Source organism: Telopea speciosissima, chromosome 7 (assembly GCF_018873765.1).
Source record: "Telopea speciosissima isolate NSW1024214 ecotype Mountain lineage chromosome 7, Tspe_v1, whole genome shotgun sequence".
In the NCBI taxonomy this organism is placed as follows: domain Eukaryota; kingdom Viridiplantae; phylum Streptophyta; class Magnoliopsida; order Proteales; family Proteaceae; genus Telopea; species Telopea speciosissima.
This window is the reverse complement of record NC_057922.1, coordinates 62,629,795-62,655,024: the sequence shown is the minus strand read 5'-3', so window position 1 is coordinate 62,655,024 and position 25,230 is coordinate 62,629,795. Positions and strand designations below refer to the sequence as shown.

Sequence of the window (25,230 nt, the reverse complement as noted above, 5' to 3'; positions counted from 1 at the left end):
GGCAAAGTGTACAGATTCTCTATGAGACGCACTCCATGCAAAACTGGCTACCATAAACCTGTTCTTTTAACTCTTCAAGCTCCTGAACTTTGGTCATCTTCATTTTTATTGTTCTCTGAAGCTCGAGTAACACCAACTTCTGCTGGCCTTATAACTCGATCATACAGCATGTATCCCGACTGCAACATGCAACACAAGAGAAAAATAGAACTTGGTTATGTATGCTCGTTAACAAATCTCTTCATTTTAGCATTTTAGTTCCGAAATTTTGGGTGCGGTCATGGAGATTCCTTCATATTCATGCAATATGTATGGCAGTTGAAAAGCAAAGCAACCCAGTGTAAACCAAAAAGGGAATTCAAATAACTAGTTGAGAAACATTTGAATATCAATTCAATACCTTCAGGACAGCAGCAACTGTGCCGGGAGGCTTGGAATCGTCAGGCATTTGGAATACTGCATTATGCCTATTTGGATCAAACGGCTCATCCATCGGATCATATTTCTCCATACCAAACTTTCTAAACACCTGAAAACATTTAATGTCCATCAGAATCCTTCAACCTACCTACTTAACTGCCAATAATTCATTCCAGCATCAGAGAATCCTTTGTATTCTGTAGACATGTAACATAACTTGAGAAGCTTCTTTTTTTAATTAAAACAGAAAAAGCTTGCACATAGTATTAGTAAGCATATAGTGGATAAAAAAGGACATCAGAGAAATCTAATTGTTGTTTAACCCCCAACCCCCGGTCCCAAAAAAAAAATCTAATTGTCAAAAAGAAAAAGAGTGTCATGCAAAGAATAGGAGAGTACTTATCAAGTGGATGAATTTCATAGAAATGAGTAAAGAGCTATCGTTTCTCTAAACTAAAGACGTATCTCTTGACTAGCATCCCTTTGTTGGCACTACTGTCGGCTACATGGCAGGCTTCATTGGTGCACGAATTTTATGGACAGATCGTCCGAATCACCCTCAACTGAAATGATCAGTTTCAGCTAAGAAAAATAAACCGTGTACCAGTCAACATAACAAATTCGGTCAAGATTTGGATGGTTACAGAAAAGGAAAATGTTAAATACAAGCTCGTCATATGAATGTTTTGGCACCAAAATTTGACACACAATGGTCCCTTAAAAATCCAATCATAAGAAACTTAGAATCGCCAAATCATCCCTCCGCTCATTTCATGGCTAATAAAAACAATAGGATAGATCTCCAATGGATGGTGGACCATACAATTGAGATTGGCCACGAAATTTATCATCTAAGCAATCAAAGAGGTGCTCTATCTAATGGCCAGAGTGATCATATCAGCCCTCCACATGGCAGGAATAAACCCTGATACAGTAGCATTGGCATGGTGGACCGACACAGCCCGCTGTGGAAGCCCAAGCTGAGATGGAACCGGCCGAACTCAACATTTTGGTCTAAGATAGGAAAGCAAGCGACGAAAACTACAGGGTAGTAGTAGACCAGGGCTCTCTTCGTATGCTTCTTGTTGGTAGGGAAACACTCTACATAAAAGTAAATCCACTTCTCTGGAGCCTTGCTACTGCCGTAGTGTAACCGGCAGCTTGCCTTCCTTCAGTGCCAAAGGCTTGCGACTTCAGTAGAGAAGGCTTGTTTTACTTACTTATTGGGGCAATATATGTATTTATTTTGTTTTTCTATTTTATTCTATTCAATTTCAGTACGAAGCTATCTTCTGCTTCTGTTTATGGTGATACTGCTGGGGCTGGGAAATGACAGTTAGCTTTCTGTGATTGCTTCAAGACTTGGATTGAAGAATTATTATGGGACTTCCTGTTGCTATGGCGTGGCTGCTGGTCTTGGGGACCACCTCTCTCCCTCTCTTTGTAATTCGATTCCTTCCCTACCAGTAAATTTCTATCCAACCTTAACTCTATCCCAATTCCCTCCCTTTTTCTACTTCCTGGTTCCTCTTCCTCCCTTAATGCTATTGCTGTTACCCTCTCTTAATTACTGGGTGGTACTGTTGTATCTGGTCGAGTTCACTAGATTTCCCCGTATATAAACCAGTTAGACCTCATACTTCAGGGGTTGGATCGCTTCCCTAGGGAAACTCAGAACCTAGGTCCCTCGCCCCGTTAGTTCGCCCTATCATGCGAATGAAAATCAGAAATCAGGTCTGGATTTTCTGTCTGCCATGCTCAGTTTCAGATTTGTATAAAACCTTGACTTTAAGTTAATTTTGCACTAGTTGACTGGAATCAAGAGATCCCTGAGTTGTGATTTCCAACTTAAAATCCCAAATTGAATCGTGGTATGTTCTGCGCTGGTTAAGGGTCAGGAGGTTGAAGACAAACCCCTTCCCCTTTTCTACGATATTTTATTTAAGATTGGTTTCCAATTTTACCCTCTCCTTTTGTCCCTTATTTTGTTTTGTTTTTTAGTTTACCCCTTCTATTTAATTAATAATCCCTTCCTTATCCTTTCTCTTTTATCTACTTGAATACCTCTTTAAGATTTCATCTATTTATAAAGCTGCCATTATCTTAAAGGGCATACCCAGTGCACGAGGCTCCCGCCTCTGCGGGGTCTGGGGAGGGTCATAATGTATGCAGCCTTACCCCTGCTTTCGCAAAGAGGCTGTTTCTAGACTCAAACCCGTGACCACTTGGTCACAATGGAGCAACCTTACCGTTGCAACAAGGCCTGCCCTCATAAAGCTGCCATTCTCTTATAAAGTTCAAAACATTTACTGTTTTGCCACTAAGTACTTAATTTGAGTATTCTACTACTTGGGTGGGCCCATAGTAAACCCAAACAGGGTTTCCAAACCCTGGGATTGCATCAATTTGGTATCATAGCTAAATTTCCTCCTCCTTACCCTGAATTACAGTGGTCAACAGTGAAGTTATTCAACAGCTCAACCCCACACACAGGAAACCTGAGCCAACAGTCCCACAGACCGGGTTGATGAACTTGCCACCAATGTTGATGGTTTCAACTCCAGTCACTTCCCTTTAGTCCATGATGGTGTCACTACAGGTTTCTAATGACAAATTGACAGTTTCAACCTTCAGGTAAGGGAAAGAGTCCCATTAGTCTAGGAATTTTCCCAACTCTGTCCCACAGGGTCCATTTCACGTTGCCCCACCACCACTGCCACAGCCACATCATACACCACCATCACCTCCTCATTTTACACCGTCGCCACATTCTACACCACTGCCACCACAATACAGAGATAGACAACAAGATGACCATTATGGAGCTGACAGAGGAGTGAGGTTGGACGTTCTCGATTTTTATGGGGGCAAGAACCCAGAACAGTCTCTCAACTGGGTTCATAATTTAGAGATATTTTTCAGATGGTATGGATTGACTGCTAGCAAGATTTTATTTGCATAGGCTAAATTGAAAGGCAAGGCTCGAGTCTAGCATAGTTGTCACGGCGATCCAAGTCGGTGGAGGGGTGTCACGTCGATATGTCGACATGTCGCCCGCCATGGCAATGGCGTTGCCATGGCGAGCATGTCGACCATGTTTTATTTTTTATTTTCTCTATTTTTAATGTGTTAATAGATGTATACTCAAGCCATGTTTTATTTTTTCTCTATTGTTTCTCAAGTTTTAAGAAGAAAATTCAGAAATCGAAGAAGAAATCGAAGAATAAATCGAAGAGGGAAAGAAGAAATCGAAAGAAATTGAAAAGGGAAAGAAGAAATCAAAGAGGGAAGAAGAAATCGAAGAGGGAAAGAGAGACAGGAAGAAGAAATCAAAGAGGGTCGCCATGCAACCCTCTCCAGCACCAGGACCCCATGGCGTCGCCAACTATGGAGTCTAGTGGATCAAATATTAGCAGCAGAATCGAATTCAAGGCATTGGGATAGTCAGTACTTGCGCTGAGATGAACTAAGCCATGAACCAGAGATTCCTGCTGACCAACTATAAACAGCACATACACCTCAAGTTCGCACAGTTGAGACAGAACAACATGACTGTTGAGGAGTATGTGGCATTAGCCACTCGATCTAACTTTGAGTAGGATAAAGAGGTCTTGGTGGCATAGTTTCCCAAGGCTTGCAACCTCAGATCAGTGTCGCACTAACGTCCAGTAGACTACCTACAATGGAGGATGATGCACAGGTGGCATATCAGGTAGAAAGTTTGAAGCGGCCATATACTACTTCTACAGATACTCGCAAGACTTCTACAAATACTTTTACTAAGGGTGATGGTTCCAATCAGAAATACTCTTCCCAGATAGAGTCAACCAGCAAGCCACAGGTTAGCAGTTTGTTTATGGCATCTTTTAGGCCAAACCACCCCTACTCTCCATCTCGAGCCCTTGGTTCTGACAGACCTATGATGCCGAAGGCAGTGACTCAGTGTTTTAAGTGTAGTACTGTAGTGGGTACGAACATATTTCTTCCCAGTGTTCCGACCGTCTGGTAGCTTATATTGATAGACTCTTTCATACCATTTGCTTCGAAAGAGCAACAGATTCGAGACAGTTTTATTTGAGGCAAAACGTGAGCTGGTGAAGTCCATAGTGATGACAATGATGGGGAACAGCTTCCTTGTTATGTTCTTCATCCTGTTTTGACCACTCACAAGGTCTCTGAGGACGAAGATTTTTCCAGTAGCAGTATTTTCCAAACCCAAGTGAAGTGCAACAACCAATCATGAAGCATGGTGATGGACGGAGGTAGTTGCACTAACATCGTCTTTGAAGACATTCGCAAGTTGGGATTGAAGACAGAGCCACACCCCACTCCGTGCAAGGTTGCATGGGTGAACAACACTAATCTAAAAATTATTGATAGATGTTTGTTCACTTACTATATTGGTGAGTTCGTGCATACGGTACAATATAACGGCCTCCCTTTGGAGGTATGTCACATTCTTCTTATACAATCATGGTGCAGAACATTATGAGCATGCAGATACCTACTCTTCCAAGCACGGCAACAAAGAAATGAAACTTCTTCCCACCAAGGACCTCCCCGATTCAAGAACGTAGCGGGTTCTTCTCTCCTCCAATGAGTTGACTCCAACAGTATCCTTGGTCCCTATCCAAACTTGATGGAGTCGGATTCTTTACGAGGAGAGTTGATGAAGTAACATTGGCATGGTTGGACCAACTGATGCAGAAGATAAACGAAGGAAATGGTTTGGTTCATCATTGAGCCAAATTTTGACCCAAACCAGCCCATACGGTTGTGGTTATTTTAAAAAGGATGTATCCAGTGCATGAGGTTCCCGCCACTGCAAGGTCTGGGGAAGGTCATAATGTTCGCGGAGAGGCTGTTACACGACTCGAACGTATGACCACTAGGTAGCAATAGAGCAAACTTACCGTTGCACCAAGGGTGGGGTTATTTTGTAACTTCTTAATTACTTGTTTTTATATTGAACTTTTAGATAGTCAGGTACTGGAAACAGCCTCTCTTCGAAAGAAGGGGTAAGGGTGCGTCAGTGCGTACGTTATGACCCTTCCCAGACCCCACAGTAGTGGGAGCCTCATGCACTGGGTACACCCTTTTATATTGGATTTTTTGATAGAGTTAGATACGTTAGTTTCCCTATTTCAAGCTTCCGAGTTGCTTTAACTTCCTCATTGAGTTACTTTCCTAGTTGAGAGTTAGTTTCTAATTTTTAGTTCTATTTTCATATTAATATGCATGTACCCGACTATTGAGATTTAGAATGAGAATGAATTGAGTTTATGACGAGGACATCAGTCCACCTAGCCGTGGCTTTAGAGTCTACCAGAGGAGAGGACGCAGGGATCAGCCCTTCATGGCATCTCATTGGATTGATGATGAGTTTAGAGGCTATCAACTTGATAGGACCCAACTGGTGGGTCCCACAGTGGACCCCACACGTGATAGACAGCAAGCCTAGTCTTAGTTTTATTTTCTTACTACTATTTCTGCTTATTATTATTTTAGTACATCATGTATTTCCTTTTTTTATTTTTATTTTGCATGTAATTCAATTTTCATTTTAGTGGTAGTGTGGTGGGCAGTTATAACCACCCACCACAGCAAGTATGTAGACATTCCCCCCCCCAATGGTTGTAACCCCTCCTTTTGATTCTCTTTATTTTTTTTCTCTTTAAAAAGCATAGTTATCAAGGCGTCCAGTATCCTTGGTCGCCATGGGCGCCTAGGCGGGCACCTTGGATGCCATGGTCCGCCTTGTTAGTGTCGCCTTGATTTTGGACCCTCTCCAACGCCTTGGCCACCTTGCCGCCTTGATAACTATGTTAAAATAGCTACTGCAGCCTCTTTGTAGGGGATGTTGAATGAATGGAATGAAGACTTCTGGTTCTTCCTCTCTCCAACGTGTAAGCTCTCTCTCTTCAATCTTTATTTTTTTCTTCTTCTCTCTGTTTCTACTTGGTATAAGAGGTAAAGTTCTATCTTCTCTCTCTCTCTCTCTTTTCTTTTCTTCTTCTCTTATCCTCTATGCTTTCTTCTTCAACCTTGTTAACAAATGCTGAATCCCTACCCCGTGGTTTCCAATTCTGGTATTGGGTTCTTCGATTCTAATTTCTGTCTTTACTTAATTACCAAGTGGTATGTTGCACCCCAAACTCCACAGTTCCCCACTTTAATGGTAAATTATGTCCCTATTGTGCTCTCCCCTACCCATGATCCAAGTTCTTTGTAATTTTTTTTTACATTTTGTTTTAGTTAATCACTTAAACCTGTTAGTACACTGCCATCTTTGTCAGTTCCCACTTCTTTAGTTCCTCCATATTGAATGTTTTGCTGATTTCATATGTTAGTTGGGTGGTTAAGTCATTCACAAATCACCCATCATTTTGGAATACTGAAAGTGCATGCATTCAATTTGATATCTTGCTGCCCATGCTTCCCAACACCCCCCCTATGTTCCCAATCGATGCCTTGTTAAGTTGATTGCATTCAGCTAGGACTATATTGTTCATTGTTACTTAAAGTCTATATTTTAGTCTCTATGTTCATCATGTATGCTCTGCCATTCCCTGACTTTAGTCCACCTTTAGAGTTTGAATAGTCTTGCATAGCCTATCCTAGCCAGTATTTGTAGGACCCCTAGTTTCTAGGTAATCCCCTTAATGGGGTCCAACCCAAAAGCCCGAGCTTCAGGGTGGAGAAGCCCTTCCAGGGTCATAAGCCAAACTGTCGCTCACTACTAGATCGATGTGGGACTAAAATCCTCTCCCATTCCTGGCCATGGAGTGCATTCACTGATCACTGCATCAACTCCCCCCACTTTGGGCCATGGGCCCCCACATGGCCGGTGCACGGACAACCCGCTCTGATACCACTTAATGGCGTCCAACCAAAAGCCCGAGCTTCAGGGTGAAGAGGCCCTTCCAAGGTCATAAGCCAAACTACCGCACACTACCCAACCGACATGGGACTAAAATCCCCTCCTATTCCTGGCCATGGAGCGCATTCACTACATCACCCCTACATCAGTTTATTTGGTAATTGCCTGTGCGGCCTGGGCAGCTTGGCTGTCGTCTTCTTCTCCTTCCCCCCTCCCTATGATTCTGACCCTTCCTTTCCCTCAATGTTAGTTCTTCCTAACCTTCTTCTTAATCTCCCTTTGTTCTCCTTATCTCTCTATTTCTGTTGCTTTCTGTTGGAATATGGGTATTTGGGTATTACGTGCGACATGGGTCGATCCATGATATAAGATCGACCCATGGGGTGTTATTTCTATTTTAGTTATTTTCCCTTTCCTAGTTCTATTCTAGCTCTATTTAACTAGTTAGAATTAGAGTTATATTTGTAATAGGTGTCAACCTTTCTTCTATTATAAATACATATCGTGGAGGGCTATCATTATTAAGCCATTCACTTATTTCTACATGGTATCAAAGCCTAAACTCAATATTTGAGAAATTAATTCTGCTCTCCTCCATCGTCTCCCTCCACAATTGATCTCTCCTAGATCAACTAACCCATTACCCTAAAACCCTAAATCAGCCGAGACCCTCCTTCTCTCTTCCCTTCTCTCGTTTCCATTATTTCATGGGGGCAGTACTTTGAGGTGATCTAAATATGATCTAGTACTTGCCCTAGAGTTTACCTCCTTTACTTTATCCTATTTTATGATCTCCATGCACAGTGAGATCCATGTTTGAAGATTGAAGAACTGCAGATTTTATTTTAGAAGACCTGCAGATTTTTTTCTCGAAGATTAAAGACCTGCAGATTTATTTCTCTCGAAGACCTGCAGTATTTTTTTCTCCATGTTTGAAGACTGAAGCACTACAGATTTTATTTTAGAAGACCTGCAGATTTATTTTTCTCGAAGATTGAAGACCTCCAGATTTATTTCTCTCGAAGACCTGCAGTATTTTTTCTCCATGTTTGAAGACTGAAGCACTGCAGAATTTTATTTAGAAGACCTGCAGATGTTTTAAGACCTGAAATTTTTTTTCTCGAGACCTGCAGAATTTTTTTCGAGACCTGCAAATCCATATTGTGCAAAGATCTACAGACTCCTTTCCTCTTTTTTTGAAGACTTGCAGCTGTTTTAAAACACCTGCAGCAGTTTTTTATTGAAGACCTGCAATTTTTTGAAGACCTGCAGCAGCCTTTTTGTTGAAGATCTGTAGATTTTTTTGCAGGAGTGCAGTATTTTTTTGAAGACCTGCAGTTTTTTTTTTTTTCTGTATACAGATCTGCAGCTTCTCTTTGTTTGACAACACTGTAGTTGTTTATTTATAAGAACTACTGCCTATTTACCTATTGCAGAATATTCTGCAATTTCTTGCACTTCTCGGTTACTGAAGTTCTATCAGTATGCCTGATTCAGCTGCATCCACTGCTACCACCAACACTGGCCAATCTTCTACACAAGGGACCCATCATGATTATCCCTCTTTTCCAATCAGCCCCATAAAGCTCGATGGCACTAATTATTTACTTTGGTCTACACTAATGTTTCTTTCCATTGATTCAAGGGGCTATAAGGGATATATATATGGTACCACTGTCAAACCAAGTAAAGCTGGTACATTACAAGACAAGTGGAGTTCCAGCAACTCTCTGTCGATTCCCATTCCTCCTCTACATGAACCTATTGATGACTATCATGTACCTTCAGATAATGATGTTCAAGGGGAGCAGCAGGTACAGTCAGTGAAAGATTTCACACAGTAGTATTATCGAAAGAAAAAAGGGCAACAACAGCCCACCACTGCAGCATTACCAGACCAAGAGTTGTCCTCTGACCCAGGATCGAATGACACCTCCTCTGGTAATATTTCTAATCCTTTAGATGCTGCTACTTCTCCTATTACTTCTGATCCAACACTTGATCTACCCATTGCTCTTAGAAAGGGAAAAAGGTCTTGTACGTAACATCCAATATCAAAGGTTGTTTCGTATGAATCTTTATCCCCATCATTTCATGCTTTTGTTTCCTCTTTATCCTCTGTTTCCATACCACAGACTTGACAGGAGGCATTTGCAGATACTAGGTGGAAGGAGGCCATGATTGAAGAAATGCTAGCTCTAAAGAAGAGTGGTACATGGGATCTTGTCACACTTCCACCACAAAAGAAGACCGTTGGCTGCAAGTGGGACTTTGTAATTAAACAAAAAGCTGATGGAACTGTTGATCGTTTTAAAGCAAGGCTGGTTGCTCGCAGATTTACTCAGACATATGGGATAGATTATTTGGAGACTTTTGCACCTGTTGCCAAAATGACCACTATCAGGGTAATTCTCTCTTGTGTTGTGAACTTAGGATGGAGTCTACAGCAACTTGATGTTAAAAATGTCTTCCTCCACGGTGAATTAGAGGAAGAGGTATATATGGATGTCCCCCATGGGTTCTCATCTGCTGCAACTCATGGCAAGGTTTGTAAACTTAAGCGTGCGTTGTATGGTCTGAAACAATCACCACGTGCATGGTTTGATCGTTTTCAGACAGCGATGTTGACATTTGGTTATAAACAAAACAATGCAGATCACACTTTATTTATCAAGACATCGGGCAGCATTATTACTCTCCTCATAGTATATGTCGATGATATAATTGTAACTGGAAATAATCCTGCTGAAATTTCCAAGTTGAAGAATTATTTGGCCAAGGAATTTGAGATTAAGGATCTAGGCATACTTCGCTATTTTCTAGGGATTGAAGTGGCCCATTCTTCTCAAGGGCTGTTCTTATCTCAACGCAAGTATACTCTAGATCTTCTTTCTGAAACTGGCATGTTAGGTTGTTCTCCTGTGGATACTCCCATTGAGGCAAATGCTCGTTTCCGAGACACTAACGGTGAACCAGTGGGCAAAGGGAGATATCAGAGGCTAGTTGGGCGACTAATGAGTCTTATCAGTCAATTTATGCATGATCCCCAGTCTAATCATCTGGAAGCAGTATTCAGGATTTTGAGATACTTGAAGTCAGCTCCTGGTAAAGGAGTATTATTCTCTCGTCATGATCATCTACAGATTGAGGCCTACACTGACTCAGATTGGGCTGGTTCCCATGATCGAAAATCCACCACAGGTTACTGTACATTTGTGGGTGGAAATTGTGTTACATGGCGCAGCAAGAAGCAAACAGTGGTGGCCCGTTCTAGTGCAGAGGCTGAATTTAGAGCTATGGCTCTTGGTATTTGTGAACTATTGTGGCTCAAGACTTCATTACAAGATTTGAGTATTCCTATTACTCTGCCTATGCGACTCTACTACGACAGTAAATCAGCAATAAGCATTGCCCATAATCCAGTGCAGCATGATAGGACGAAACATATTGAAATTGATCGTCATTTTATCAAGGAGAATCTGGATAATGGGACGGTTTGTGTTCCTTATGTGCAATCTGGGGAACAGTTGGCTGATGTGTTCACCAAAGGCTTAAGTGGAAAAGTTTTTCAACCTCTAGTCTGCAAGTTGGGCATGACTGATATCTACGCACCAACTTGAGGGGGAGTGTTGGAATATGGGTATTTGGGTATTACGTGTGACATGGGTCGATCCATGATATAAGATCGACCCATGGGGTGTTATTTCTATTTTAGTTATTTTCCCTTTCCTAGTTCTATTCTAGCTCTATTTAACTAGTTAGAATTAGAGTTATATTTGTAATAGGTGTCAACCTTTCTTCTATTATAAATACATATCGTGGAGGGCTATCATTATTAAGCCATTCACTTATTTCTACACTTTCTATTTATTCTCTCTCTACTTGGGATTACCCTGCTCTAGCGCTAATTACAACCACCACAATCTGGATCTACTCTCTCACATGACTCATCTTTTCTTCCTAATACTTTGGGTAGTCATTCATCAATCTAGGGCAACCTATATTATATAGTTTGAGTTTAAAACACCAACTGCAGTTACAACTCTAGATCAGAAATTGAATCCAATCCCTGCTCTTCCGCGAAGGACAGTTTGATGCAGATCTAGAGTTCAAAAACCCGGAGAGTTTAGTGCGGATCTGAAGTTAGAACTCTACGCCATAAATCGAATCCGATTCTGTTGCTGGTGCTTGATCCACCAGACTCGAGCCGTGCCCTTCAGTTTAGCCTTAAGATCTTTCTAGCCTCAATCAACCTGTAACATCTGGATAAGATTTTCAAACTGTGAGCCCAGTCAAGGTACTGCTCTGGGTTGTTATCCCCATAAAATCGAAGATGTCCAACTACCTCTCCTCTTTCAACTCCATAATCATCATATCAACTTGTTCCATATGGTTGTAGTGGTGTTGGTAGCGGTATACCATGAGACGGATGATGTGGTATGGAGTTGGAAGAATCCCTGGGCTCTTTCCTTTATTTGAAGCTACCAGTTGGTAAATAGAAGCTTGCATGGACGTCACCATAGTATGGAGGGAACTGACAGCTGTGGTGAAGGTATCCACACGTTCAATAAGGGTGTCAATTTTTTGATCAATTTCACCCTTATAGGAGTTGAGCTGTTGAAGAATCTCACTACTGAGTACTGACCACCATGGTTAAGATATGGATAGAATTTCCAAAGTGATGGTGATCCCAGGGTTCGGAAACCCTATTTGGAATCACTATGGGCCCTCACACCTAAGAGAGTACTCAAATCAAAGAGTGAATGTCAAATCCCATAAATAAAGTGAAGTTGATAATAACGGTAGCAGAATTGTAAATAAAGTAAAAGTCATAAGGTGACAGTATTGTAATTATAGAAGTTCAACTAAATACACAAGAAATGGGTCACGTATAGGTGGGAGCAAACTTGGAAGCTGAAAGAAAAACAGGATAAACTAGAAATAAAAGGGGAGGAGGTGTAATTCTAGAAAGAAAGAATTTAAGGTTTTAAAGCAACTATATAAGAGAGGGTAATATTGGGAAAAAAAAGGAGAGACTTATTATGGGAGTGTGGATAAAGTGTTGAGGGGGGGTTGTCTCCTTCCTCTGGCAATGGGAGAGCAGCGGGAATCCAGGCACCTAATGGCGGAAATGCAGGAGCTCAATGGTGGAAATACACTACTTCCCATCTCTGACTTCTGATCTCTCTCTCTCTTTTTCTTTTTCTTTTTTTTTTTTTGGGGGGGGAGGGGGGAACCCTTGAAAAAAAAGGGGGAAGAAGATTGGATTGGGGTCACAAGGGTGGAATGAAAGTTTACTGCAAGGATTCAAAGGTTAGGGTGAAGCTTTAGTGAGAATTGAAGGGAGGGGGTTGGGTGTGGTGGTATGGTTGGGGTTTTACAGGAAACAAAGGAAAGATGGGTCGATATGGGATGATTACGGTGAGAATTGAAGGTCGGTGGGCGATGGAATCGTAGGTGGGTGATGAAGGTCAGTGGAGGCAATAGGTTGGGATAGAAAGGGTGGAGAGGTTGCAGGAGTTGCAGCACTGAAATGGGGGTTTGCTATTGATGCCATTCAGTCAACACCGCAGAGAAAAGAAAAATAGGAAAGAAAAGGAAGGACGGTATAGTACGATGGAGGGACTCTGTTTACCACTGGGACAGGGTATCGTGGGTACAGGGTTAGGGAACTCAGGTCAGTAGAGGCAATAGGTTGGGAAAGAAAGGGTGGAGAGGTTGCAGGAGTTGCAGCACTGAAGATGGGGGTTTGCTATTGATGCCGTTCAGTCAAAACCGCAGATAAAAGAAAAATAGGAAAGAAAAGGAAGGATGGTATGGTACGATGGAGGGACTATGTTTACCGCTGAGACAGGGTATTGTGGGTACAGGGTTAGGGAACTCAGGTCAGTGGAGCCAATAGGTTGGGAAAGAAAGGGTGGAGAGGTTGCAGGAGTTGCAGCACTGAAGATAGGGGTTTGCTATTGATGCTGTTCAGTCAAAACCGCAGAGAAAAGAAAAATAGGAAAGAAAAGGAAGGACGGTATGATTCGATGGAGGGCCTATGTTTACCACTGGGACAGGGTATCGTGGGTACAGGGTTAGGGAATTCAATGGGAAACAGCAAACAGAAGACCAGAATAGGGGGAGAGAGATGACAGGGAGGGGAGGAAGATGGATAATTCGGCTCTGATACCAAGTTGGTGCAGACCCTGTTAGGGAAGAAGAGAAACCTGAGATAGAGAAGAAGAGTTGTAGAGGAAAAGGGGAAAACTCACTATCATACACACACAACTCAGAGCAAAAACCCAAATCTTGTCTATTCCATTGTCTTTCAATGTTGGGCACACGTAGATATATAAAGGAAAATAACAAGACTTACTAGACTTTAGGACTGCAATTAACTTGTAAACCAACTCTAAAACTAATTAGAGTTCAAAACAAAATTACTAACCTATTACCTACCCAAGCGTATAAAAGACAGAAAATAAATAGACTACTTCCAACCTTTGTTGGACAAATAACCCTGGTTGGACCGGTTCCCTCTACGTTTGGATTTTCAAAGTTGATCATATTTGTCCAACCAACCAAGTGCTACTGCATCAGGATCAAAAATAGAAAGTGAAGGTTCAGATTTAGAAACTGTATACCTCAGGAAAATCCAGCCATTGGATGAACAAGAAACTATGATCGAATGAAGTTTATGGCCAGTTTATGGCCAGAGAAGGATCATACCAAGACCTGGACTCAATCTGGTGGTTGGATGAGAAGAAACCTCCTTGGAAGCTTGCTATCCAGAAACCAGATTCAGAGGGTGCCGCAAGGAAATTTGAGCTGTCTAAATCTCAACCTCTGTCGATGAATCACTAAAACACCCTGTTTCTCATATAATCAGCAGAAGTAGGAGAAGAATATGAAGGTCACATAATTTGTGTATACTGGTTGCAGATATTGAAAATAGTAACCAACAGAAAAGGGTATGAAAGAGGAGAAAGGGATATGACCAAGGCCTCTCACCTATGGCATTGGTCAGTCTCTCAATAAACTAGGAATCTCTCTTCTCACTGTTACACAACAATGGCATAAAACCAGTCAATATCAACTTCCAAAAATCCTGGGGGGGAGGCTCTAAGGTACCTTAGATATATAATGGCTATTGCCAACAACTAGAAAAAAAAATTAATAAAAGAAAGTCCTTCACAAAGAAAGAATAGGACTTGTACAGAAAGATACTTTTAATCTGTAGAAACCGCTTCCTCTAAAAGGCATACCATGTAGAAACCGCTTCCTCTAAAAGGCCGACCTTGTAGGAAAGGGAGGAAACAATATGTATATCATACAGGAGCTTTTAACAAGGCGAACTATCCAAAGGGGGACACGGGTGGATAAATAATTTTTTAACACCTGCCCGCTCCCAGGGGGACTCGTTACCGTGACCCCTGCCTGCTCTGATACCATGTAGAAACCGCTTCCTCTAAAAGGTCGGCCTTTTAGAGGAAGCGGTTTCTACATAATCTAAGCTTTAAAACCAAAATAGAAACTTCCTAATAGCCTAAGATTGCATTGACAAAAATTAATTACTTAACAATATCCTCACGATTCTCGTTTTTGGGCAAACCAGAAAAAAACCCAGCCCAATACCTTTCTAGGCCCATAGGGCCCATTAAATAACTTAAGTAAGTGGAACCATGGTCCATTTTAAGAGATATGGGCCTTTCTTTGGTTACTATGGTTGTACTGTTTGCCTAGGAACCTATCTACATCACTCTCTCTCTCTCTCTCCCCCTATTAGATTCCAGTACGAGGCTATCTTCTAAGCCTCTGTTCATGGTGATACTGCTGGGGCTAATTGCTTCAAGATTTGGATTGAAGAAGAGTTATTGGACTTACTATCGCCATGGCGTGGCTGCTGGTCTGGTGACCATCTCTCTCCCTCTCTCTGTTAATTTGATTCCTTCCCTATTCGGTAAAGTTCTCTCTCAACCTTAACTCTATCCCCAATTCCCTTCCTTTTTCTCTTTCCTGGTTCTTCCTTCCTCGATGCTATTTCTATTACCCTCTCTTGATTTCTGTATTGGCGGTACCAATGTACCATTAGAACTGGTTGAGTTCACTGGAATCCCCCTATATAAACCAGTTCGACTTCATACTTAAGGGGTGGCATCGCCTCCCTAGGGTGACTCAAAACTTAGGACCCTAGCCCCATTAGTTCGGCCTATCGTGAGATTGGAAACTAGAAACCAGGAACCAGGTTTGGGTTTTCTTCGTCAGCAATACTCAGTTTCAGATTTGAATAAAACCTTGTCTTTTAGTTAGTTTGGCACTTGTCGACTGGAATCAAGAGATCCCTGAGTTGTGATCTCCTACATAAAATCAAAAGTTGAATCGTGGTATGTTTTGTACAGGTTAAGAGTTGGGAGATTGAAGACAACCCTTTCCCTTTTCTACGGTATTTTATTTTAAGGTTGGTTTATTGTCTTCAATCCTTTTTGTCCTTTATTTTGTTTTGTTTCCAAGTCTACCCCTTCTCTTTAATTAATAATCCCTTATCCTTTCTCTTTTGTCTACCTAAATACTCCTTTAAGATTCCATCCACTTACCAAACTGCCATTCTCTTATAAAAAAATATTTACTTTTTTGCTACTAAGCTCTTGATTCGAGTCTTCTATTACTTGGATGGGCCATAGCAATTAGTAAACCCCGACAGGGTTTCCAAACCCCGGGATTGCATCAAAACCGCTTGTCATGAGTACGAAGATTTGCTCATCTAGAGAACCTTTTGCCATGAGGATAGAAAATTCAAAGGCAAAGTAGAAAGGAAGCCATTGGTAATGGATCCATGAGCACATGAGACAACTTAGTGGCTTCCTTCCCTCTCCAGAGTGCTAGTGTAGAAACCCCCGGAATTGCATCAAAATTCAAAACCGCTTGTCATGAGTTCGAAGATTTGCTTATCTAGAGAACCTTTGGCCATGAGGATAGAAAGTTTGAAGGCAAAGTAGAAAGGAAGCCATTGGTAATGGATCCATGAGCACAAGAGACAACTTAGTGGCTTCATTCCCCCTCCAGAGTGCTAGTGTGCTGGTGATACTACATGCCCCAACTCCCAAGACCAAATTAGAGCTCACCAGAAGTACAATTAAGTTCAAGGGTTCTCACAGGAAGTAATTCCACATGTCAACACAGTTCCAATGATATGCATCTTGAAACATCTTAATAATTAAAAAATGATGGTGCCTTTGACAAATAAAGGAATAAGTTACCTCTGCAAGCTGTTTATCAGTCATTTCCACACCTTCCAGAAGTGTTTTTAGAAGTGGCATGGCTCCAACTGTATCCTTGGATGCATCAATTTTCAAAAAGCTACCTTTAACAACTGAAGAAGCTCTTTCCAAATTGTCTGCAACATCTAACAGGCATTTGGCGAAGTTCTGAAGCATATTAAATATGAAAAGTACTATCAAAATTTCAACTACACAACACAAATTATATAAGAGCCAATAAGTGCACCAAAAAGAAATGAGGGGGGAGTCGAAGGGGAAGAATATGGAAAAATGAATAAGATACTGACTTGAATAGCAAATTTTTTGGAGTTCTCTGCTTCACGTCTAGTCCTATCCATCACATTTTCCATTTCTGCATAAGTGCGTAGAACTTTATCTTGCATTTTCTCTATCTCCTTGTGTTTAGTCTTCAGCAATTCTTCCTTCTCCGCAACAAGCTTTACCAGATCATCAAAAGAAAGTTCATCTTCGTTCTCTGAATCAGAAAACGCAGTTCGTTTAGTACCCCTGCTCCTCCTCCTCCTAACATATTGAGAGGAAGGAGTTTTCAGTTCCGAATTAGAACCTGCATCTTTGTTATCAGCACTTGTCTCTGCAGCCTCTCCATTTGTAGAAGCATTATTTTTCTCTACAGTAGCTGCATCGTCTTCCCCAGCTTGGTTTGTCTCTTTCTCACTGGTTTGGGGGGAAGCTGATGATGAGATTGCAAATTGCTGAGAATTGAGGATTGAGTGATGCAATGTCACCTGCCTAGGTAAGGCCTGCAAGTAAAGGGAATATGCCTAATGCCTTCATTATAAATAAAAAATTAATAATTCGCGTGAGGAGCAATTGGCAAAATGCAGAGATTCAGAGGTCATGCTCTTCAATAGTCCAACTGAGTTGAAGCCAAAATCTTTTTTTCTTTTTTTCTATTTTTTTTTTTGGGGGGGGGGGGGAGGGAGGGGGTGGGAGGTTCTGGTCATTTTTCATATGAAGAGTTTGAAGTAACCACTTCTCACACAGATTATATTAAATTTGAGAACTCAGAACCTAATGCAGCCAAAAAATTCATGGAGGAAGGTGGAATTCTTCAACTGTAGTAGGATTTCAAACACCACTGGTGGATCTTGTCAGACCTTTATTGTTCTCTTCTATTTTATTATTTTTTAACTAAGAACCCAGTTAATGCATACCAACAACTCATCTAATGAGCGTATAACAGTAAAACCAGCCAGCCAATAAAACACTCACTACCACCAAATCTATAACCAAAGGAACCTAAGAAAAATTTTTACAAACCAGTTCCCATATAATCCGAGAAATAAAATTCCTTCTTAACCACAGAGTCTACATTTCCTATCAGTTCTAAAACCCTATGCTCACTTAACCCAGGCCAAAATCTCTTATTCCAGATCCCAGTTTTGCAGCCGCTTCTGCAACCCACTGTTGAGGAAAGTCAGTGGAGTGTACAGAAGACAAGCGGTTGGGAGAACTGTTGCTGCCTATTGGTGGTTGAGCTCGCTCCCACCCATGACATCTCAATGTGATAGAGGCTACTCCCGCAGACCCCCACTATCACCACTAAAATTTCAAGTCTAAACATAGAGTTTCTACCGAATATTTTAGTAAAGGAAGGGAAAAACTCTGCCAAAAGTGAAGCCAAACCACAGACATGTCTCTCTCATTTTTCCTTATACCCTCTCATTTTGTTTATATCCATTCCCGATCTCTCTCTCCCTCTTACGGTTTCTGCCAAAACATGGAGGTTGTCCATGTTTTTTAGTGAGTTTTAATCTCCTTTGAGGAGGTAGCACCCAACTCCTATGATATCTTTCCCAAAATCCTAGTCTAAATTTGATTTGCTCTCATCCAATCAAAATATTTTGAAGGGAAAATCTTAAAATCTGAAGTTTTTAAATTAATAATCAGATTTGGTATTTTAATCCTACCTAAACTCCTTCCTTTGCTGGTAATTAAGTCAAAGAGGATAATTTCCCTTTCTCTCTCCTTAGAGAAAAGACTCTCTTAGGAACTAAGTCTATAACCAATAGTAGGTTGACACCTCACCTTAGTCCCTCTCACCAAAATCCAAGTTATGATTCACTCATGACTCCCAAATTCAGCTAAGAATAAAATCCTATAAAATAGGTTAGGGTCTGTTTGGTTTGAATTATTTAGAATTTAATGCATTATTTAGATAGTGAAACATTTATTGAATTATTTATTAAATTATTTATTGAATTATTTATTAAACTATTTATTGAATTATTTTTTTTATGCAAATTCAAAAAATAACCCTCCAAATTTCTCTCCAGAAAAACCCCTGAAAATGACATTTTTACCCTTTTTGGTAAAACTTCTAGAATAACTCTTGGGAACTAACCTTGACTATGTACTGACTTATTGCCGCCTAACAGTCAATAAAAATAATAATTTAGGCAAAAGCATTTACCCCTGATTGGCTGTCTCAGGGCCAAAGTGCTCTCAGGGCTTTCTCAAAAACCAGATCATCCTTCTATCACTTCTGCACAGTCTACATCACAGGTTAAACTTTAAATTAATTCCCCCATTATGCAAGGATATTACAATCCAACCCCCTTAAAAGATTTTGAGGATTACAATTACTTGGTATGCATATCATCCTCTTTTTCTCACGAAGCCTTTTTGAATATCATGATTCCTCCAGATAATCGTCAAAAAAAAAATGGTGCAAGTTCGTAGGACTTGCTCCTTACGATCCAAAATCTAAGTAGGTGTTTCCTCAAAAATCTGAATCACTCTCTCTGACTGCCCATCCATGTGTGGGTGAAATATTGTACGTCTTATCGCTTTTTCCTTTCTTTTTTTTAATACTCTAAAGTGATACAATCAACTTTATCTTTACTAGCTAAATCCTTCTCCTATTATATCTCCTTAAATAATTTTTTTTTAAATTCTCCTCATCCAATGCTCTTTATGGTTGATCGAAACTCCATCTCCTCTGCTAGCCAAATCATATCAAAACCTGATGGATTTTCTTAAGCTAACTCGTCACATGCCAACACAACTTGTTGACAGAAACTATTATCAATAAGCTTGCCTGGCCAAGACATTATGTCCACATTCCCGACATATTTACTAAATCAGAATTCTAGAATTCGGCTTCGATCAAACTAAATCTATTGGTCGAATTAAATAGTATCCAACATGGTCTATTCTAGAACATTATCTCTATATTTTGATCGATTATTTACCCAGTCATGGCCTGTATCAAAGGTCCAAAATAGACTTGGCTACAACTGAACCACTCACACTTGAGCATGTACAACCAATAGGTTTCCAAAAATTTCAAGTTATTACATCCGCCCCTCAAATAATTTCGTCCTTGAAATTATGTGTACCTCAATCTTGGAGAGTCTCATAAATCTAAGGCTTAACTTGTCCTCCATACCAAACATCATTATTCCCTCATCAAAATAATAAACACTACTCCAATCTTTAAATCTACTACTTTCGTTCAATGGCTATAATATAAATAAGCAAAGACTCCTACTCTCCGACATAACCGAATATAGTAACCAAACCAAACTGGGAAACTAAATAACAATCAAATCTCCTATGTATGTCTTCCTCAATAATAAAATAAAATTGCAAAATTACAAATTAATCCCTAATACCAAATCCCTACATCCACAACCGTGTAATTGCATAACTGTTCTCTAATTTTCCCTTTCCAAACTCTTGTTTCTAATTTCAGATTTCAGTTTAGATTCTATTTCTGAATCAACTCCATCAGTTTCTATTTTCTAATTTGGTTTCTAGTTTCTAATCCTGCTTCAACTCAAGTTTCTAAGATCTGGTATCTAATTTCTGAATTCTATTTCCTGGTTTTAAAATTTGAGTTACTATTTCTAGTCCTGGTTTCTATTTTCTGTCTAGGTTTTGGTAACTTGCTGAAGGCAAGATTCTTCCATAAATTTGATCTGGCTGTTAATTTTCAATCTTTGGGATATCCTATTGATGCAGAGGACCTAGAAGTTACTTGAAAAAGATGGATTGGTCTGTCTTCTAGAATCAATTACAGGGACTAGAGGAAGAGCAGATCTGTTAGAAACATAGTAAAGTAAAAGAATAATACAGCATGGGATACCATATTTTGGAATAAAATGCATGTTTTTTAACCCAGAGAAACGATAAATGTGTATCCTATATTCAAACTTAATATACAGAAATAATACCATAACATATCCAAAAAATGGTATTTTTTAGAAGGTTGCAAAGATGAAAAAATTAAGAAGAAAAAAATTTCACCATTTTTCTTACAAAGCTAAGGCCAGCTACTTAAAATGAGGGCCTCATGAGGCTTAAGCCTTGCCCACTTCCAATGGAGCCTAACCATTTTCTTATATATATGGTCTTTTGGAGGCAAAGTGGTACTATCCCTTACTAATAAAGGGCACACAGAGGCAGCTCGAACACCGGGAGAGAGTGCTCTACATTTGCTTCAGTAGGGGTATCATGAGGCTTGAGCATACTCAATGTGGAAGTCTCTCCCTTTCAATGTGGGATTAAACATTTCCTCCATGCATGAATTCACTCTCTTATACAACTAGCGAGAAACGACATTTAAACCCCCTTCACCTTTGGATTAAAATACTTCACAATTTTTATTATTATTATTATTATGTTTATGTTTATGTTTATGTTTATTCCAGGTGTATAGTTGTGTGTTGTAAGCTCTTGTTAACTAATTGGAGTCATATATTTTTGTATCTATATATACAACCATATTCTTGGTCCCGAACTTTTCAAACACAAACATATATTACCTGCAAGACCTATCCTTCACTTTTTGGCATCTCCACTTTTTGGCATCTCTTAATTTGTTTGACATTTTTTTTTTTGCAAGTCCAAACCAAATAATACACAATTATCCTCTACCTTATTTTTCCCATCCCTGAATTGACTATGGTCAGCACAAGGGTCAACACAACTATGAATTCTACTTTGAAGGCAATGTTTCTTATCCGATCCTTGTATTCTAGCAGCTAATTGCAACCCCGGTGTAAGTTTCCCTTTCTGTAGTACTTGAAATCTACAGCACCTCCTCTCATTTCTTTGTCTTTAATTATAGATTCAGATTTAACTCTTCCACATCATGGATCTAAATCCCTTCATGTCATCTTGTGTACCAAGTCACGAAACAGGAGGTAAACAATCACCAGAGTTGCAAATACAATGCTGGGAAGAATCTCTACAGAACTTATAAGAATTAGACATTATATCTCCACAAGCAGAACTGACGAAGCTCCTCTCACCTCATCCATTGCTCTCTAATTTCCTAAGCAACATTTCTCCAATTCATCCCTTCTTATTTATAATTAAACCAAGACACAGCATAAATATTGCTAGTAAATGCATATTCAAGAAGCTCATGTTACTACAGTTCTTTAAAATAAATCTGCAGATAAGAATGATCAGGTTATACCAAGTAGAGTCCAAAGTCCTTTCCATGAGTACTATGTCATCAATCCCAAATTAATTAATAAAAGAGGTAGTAAACACTTTGCTGTAAAGGATCTCTAACAAGTGAAGTAAAAATTAAATTAAAACTTCCCCAAAAAAGCTGGATTATTTTCTCGAAGTAGTCAACCCCACCTGTGCAATTACTCTGCTGTAGCGTGACCAGAAAGGTCCAGTGCAGGCAACAGCTGAAAACCATTCAACAGGAATGTCATAAACATCCAACTAAATAATTCGATACTCAAATGTTTTCAAAATAAATAAATTATATTACATACAAAAAAAATTTGCCTAGACCATAACCAAGAAAAAATGAAAATGAACATTTATTTTAATCAGTTATTTTTCTGGTCTTATATTTTTTTTTCTTAATAAAAGAAAAAAAAAGGGGACCCGGAACAGTACTTACCCATTTGCTTAGGATGAGAAAGCATTTTGGGTTGTGCTGAGAACTCAGCCACATTTGTTGTGCTGATACCTCGTTTAGATGTACAGGCCCAGAAGTGAACTGCAATTGGGAGAATACAGTTAGAAATGCGGGAAGAGGTAGTCAACAATATGAATATCTTAAAACACTATATAAATCGTTGAACAAGAAAGTTTCATGGGAAGCATTTATATATATGTTTAGCAGTCTCTACGAGGTCATAGAAATGTCGGATATCAAAAAGAAATTTTGATTAGCTAGTTTATCAGGTCACACAAGCATACTGTCAACAATGGGTCTTAAACATAAAGACCAGCATCTACAAAGAAGTTTCATGGAAGTTAATTTATCCAAACTCGCAATAAAAAAAAACTTCTCGTTAATCTCAAAAAGAAAGAAAGGAAAACATTTCCTCCCTTGTACCAAATCAGAGAAATACTTAAACTAAAGAAGACACTTCACCAACTCCCCTACAAAGAAAGTTTCTAAGTATAAGTCAGATATTTTTGTTTTATTCTGAACGCGAGAGGGGGAGAGCCTCGAGCTTTTTTTTTATTGAATCAAAGCACCCATCTTAAGTCAACAAATAATGCATTTCTTGCTTGATGAAGCTCCGCCTATCGAAGAAGAAAAATTCTTTCCAGTGCAGGCAATACCTGCCGGGGTACATGGGTATGGTGTGTTGTGAGAAACCCTGGCGTTGCGTAAGGCTGACTACTTGTGCTGCAGGAGGGTGCATGGATGCCGCATGGGCTAGCTGTCAAAACTCTTTGTCTGTTACAAAATGGTTTCAAAGTGAGTTATCGAACCTGCATGAAGTGAGACTGGCTGTCCTAAGTGAAGTGTTTCCTTATCACTTAATGATCTTGGTAAGTATGAGGGGTTTTATCTTTTCTTGAAATCTACTTGATAAGGTTTCCCCTTCTGTGCAGGCGGATCTAAGATTTGTAAATGAGGATGACTTTGCCTGTGTCGTGATAAGGTGAGTTTTCTGCTGTCAGTAGTAGACTACCAACAGCACATGCATAGTATATTGGCTAGCGATGTTGTGAAACAACTTGGGTTGAAGCTAAAGACGAACCTAAGCCATATCAAACCCGTGGACACCAAAGCTAGACCGATTGATGGGATAGTTGAGGGGGTGTTGATACGCTTGGATGAGTGGCGGGGAAAAGGCAATCTGCTTGTGATACCGCTAGACACTTGCCAACTCAGCTTGGGGCAAGATCTAATGGTAGAGGCGAATGCTATGAGAGTACCTCACCTTATTGGTATGCATATTGGGAATTCGAATCCGCCTTGCTGAATCAAATTGGGGACAACTTGGAGGATGTTCAGCTATTAGCCTTTGTAAGGCGACTACAGCAACTGCATTAGCATGAATGCCAATTGTCTTTGCTTCCTTAACATCTCTAACCGGTATGAAAGTGGATTTTAATCCTCTTCGGTATCTCATCGGAGTAGATCAGCCTCGTAATGAGGTAGCCCTCTAGAATCAGCTGATTCAGATCAGGTAAGGTGGGACGCATCGTATGAACATATCAGGATGACACTTCCCCTAGGAACCTCCCATTAAGTTTAAAATTGAGGTCAATGATTCTGAATCGGGATCACCCACCCCTCCAATATGATTTACCAATGGAAGGAATGTGTATCCTTCCATGAGTGAAACTCCCAGGACTCATGGCATGCTTTCATCCTAATGAAATTGAAGGCTTGAATCTTACCACCAGTTGTTCCTTCCTATCTTTAAATGCATCATGCAATAGGATGTTTAGATTTCAAAGACAAAACCCAAACCAATGAACAAATAGTCCACCACATAGGGCAGGTAGATAGCAATGTATGACCGGTGAGAGGTTTTACAGTAAAAAATTGGAGATTTGAAGTCACTGACCAATTCCTTTTAAGTTTATAATCAAATGGTGTCAAGGTATGAGCAAAAGATATAAAGTACAACATACAAGAGCATCTTGCACAGAAATCCACCAGAACAGCTGGAAGTAGAGTATGTTATAATTCGATGTTTTGCCCCCGACAATCTCAACACGCAGCACTCATCCTTTCTCCATTATTCCTATGAATTTTTTTTTTTAGAACCTCTACAGTGTTACTCTGCGGTTGTGAACATTCAGAATAAATAAATAAATAAATAAAATTGCAGATAGGGAACATGCATCGTCCTCCTGAGATTCTATATGAAATCCATTATTAGGATTTAGGAATCTCGAACTTTTCACTTGCTACTAAAAGTTTCCCTGTACCTTATTATTTTACCCTTAAAAATATCCAGTATAAAGGTATAAATAAAAGAGAGTCCTTTTACAGAAAAACTTCACAGCTTCAACATAAAAAATTGATCTTTTTCATAAAATATCAAAAATTGTTCTGTTAACGACTTTCAAAAATATATGACTTCCATCAATAAGGAACTCAAAGATATTGACTACTCGCGCCAAATCACTTCAATCTACCGACACAATCAAACTACCTCAGTATCGGATTGCCACTTCACAGCAATCGATTTGATAGTCACAAAAAGAAAAAAAAAAATCAGTAGACGCAAAAACTGACAGAGACATCGAAAAGAAAAGACTAAAAACAATAACATATATGCATAAAAAAACTAGAATGGACGGATTGACGAACTTGTTCTACGGCCGGCGGCGTGTTTCAACAGCGCTTGAAGCTTCTGAACCGCCATGAAATCTCGGCTGCAACTTCCCTTCTAAATCTCAGGGTTAGAACTTGGAGGC

The 25,230-nt window shown here is 39.9% G+C and overlaps 1 protein-coding gene across 2 annotated transcripts; it reads right to left on the bottom strand.

Annotated features, from left to right (window-relative positions):
* Nucleotides 1–25,230, bottom strand: LOC122668983 (grpE protein homolog 2, mitochondrial-like). Of its 2 annotated transcripts, XM_043865593.1 has the most exons (8): nucleotides 25,124–25,230; nucleotides 22,457–22,555; nucleotides 22,183–22,235; nucleotides 17,129–17,324; nucleotides 16,851–17,038; nucleotides 16,543–16,710; nucleotides 401–529; nucleotides 1–179 (listed from the first exon to the last, which is right to left on the bottom strand). In XM_043865593.1, exons 1-8 carry the CDS (start codon nucleotides 25,176–25,178, stop codon nucleotides 75–77), a joined length of 993 nt encoding a protein of 330 aa, XP_043721528.1. In that variant the 5' UTR covers nucleotides 25,179–25,230; the 3' UTR covers nucleotides 1–74. The 2 variants fall into 2 exon arrangements, with proteins under 2 accessions (XP_043721528.1, XP_043721527.1); XM_043865592.1 differs by having other exon boundaries at nucleotides 16,851–17,324.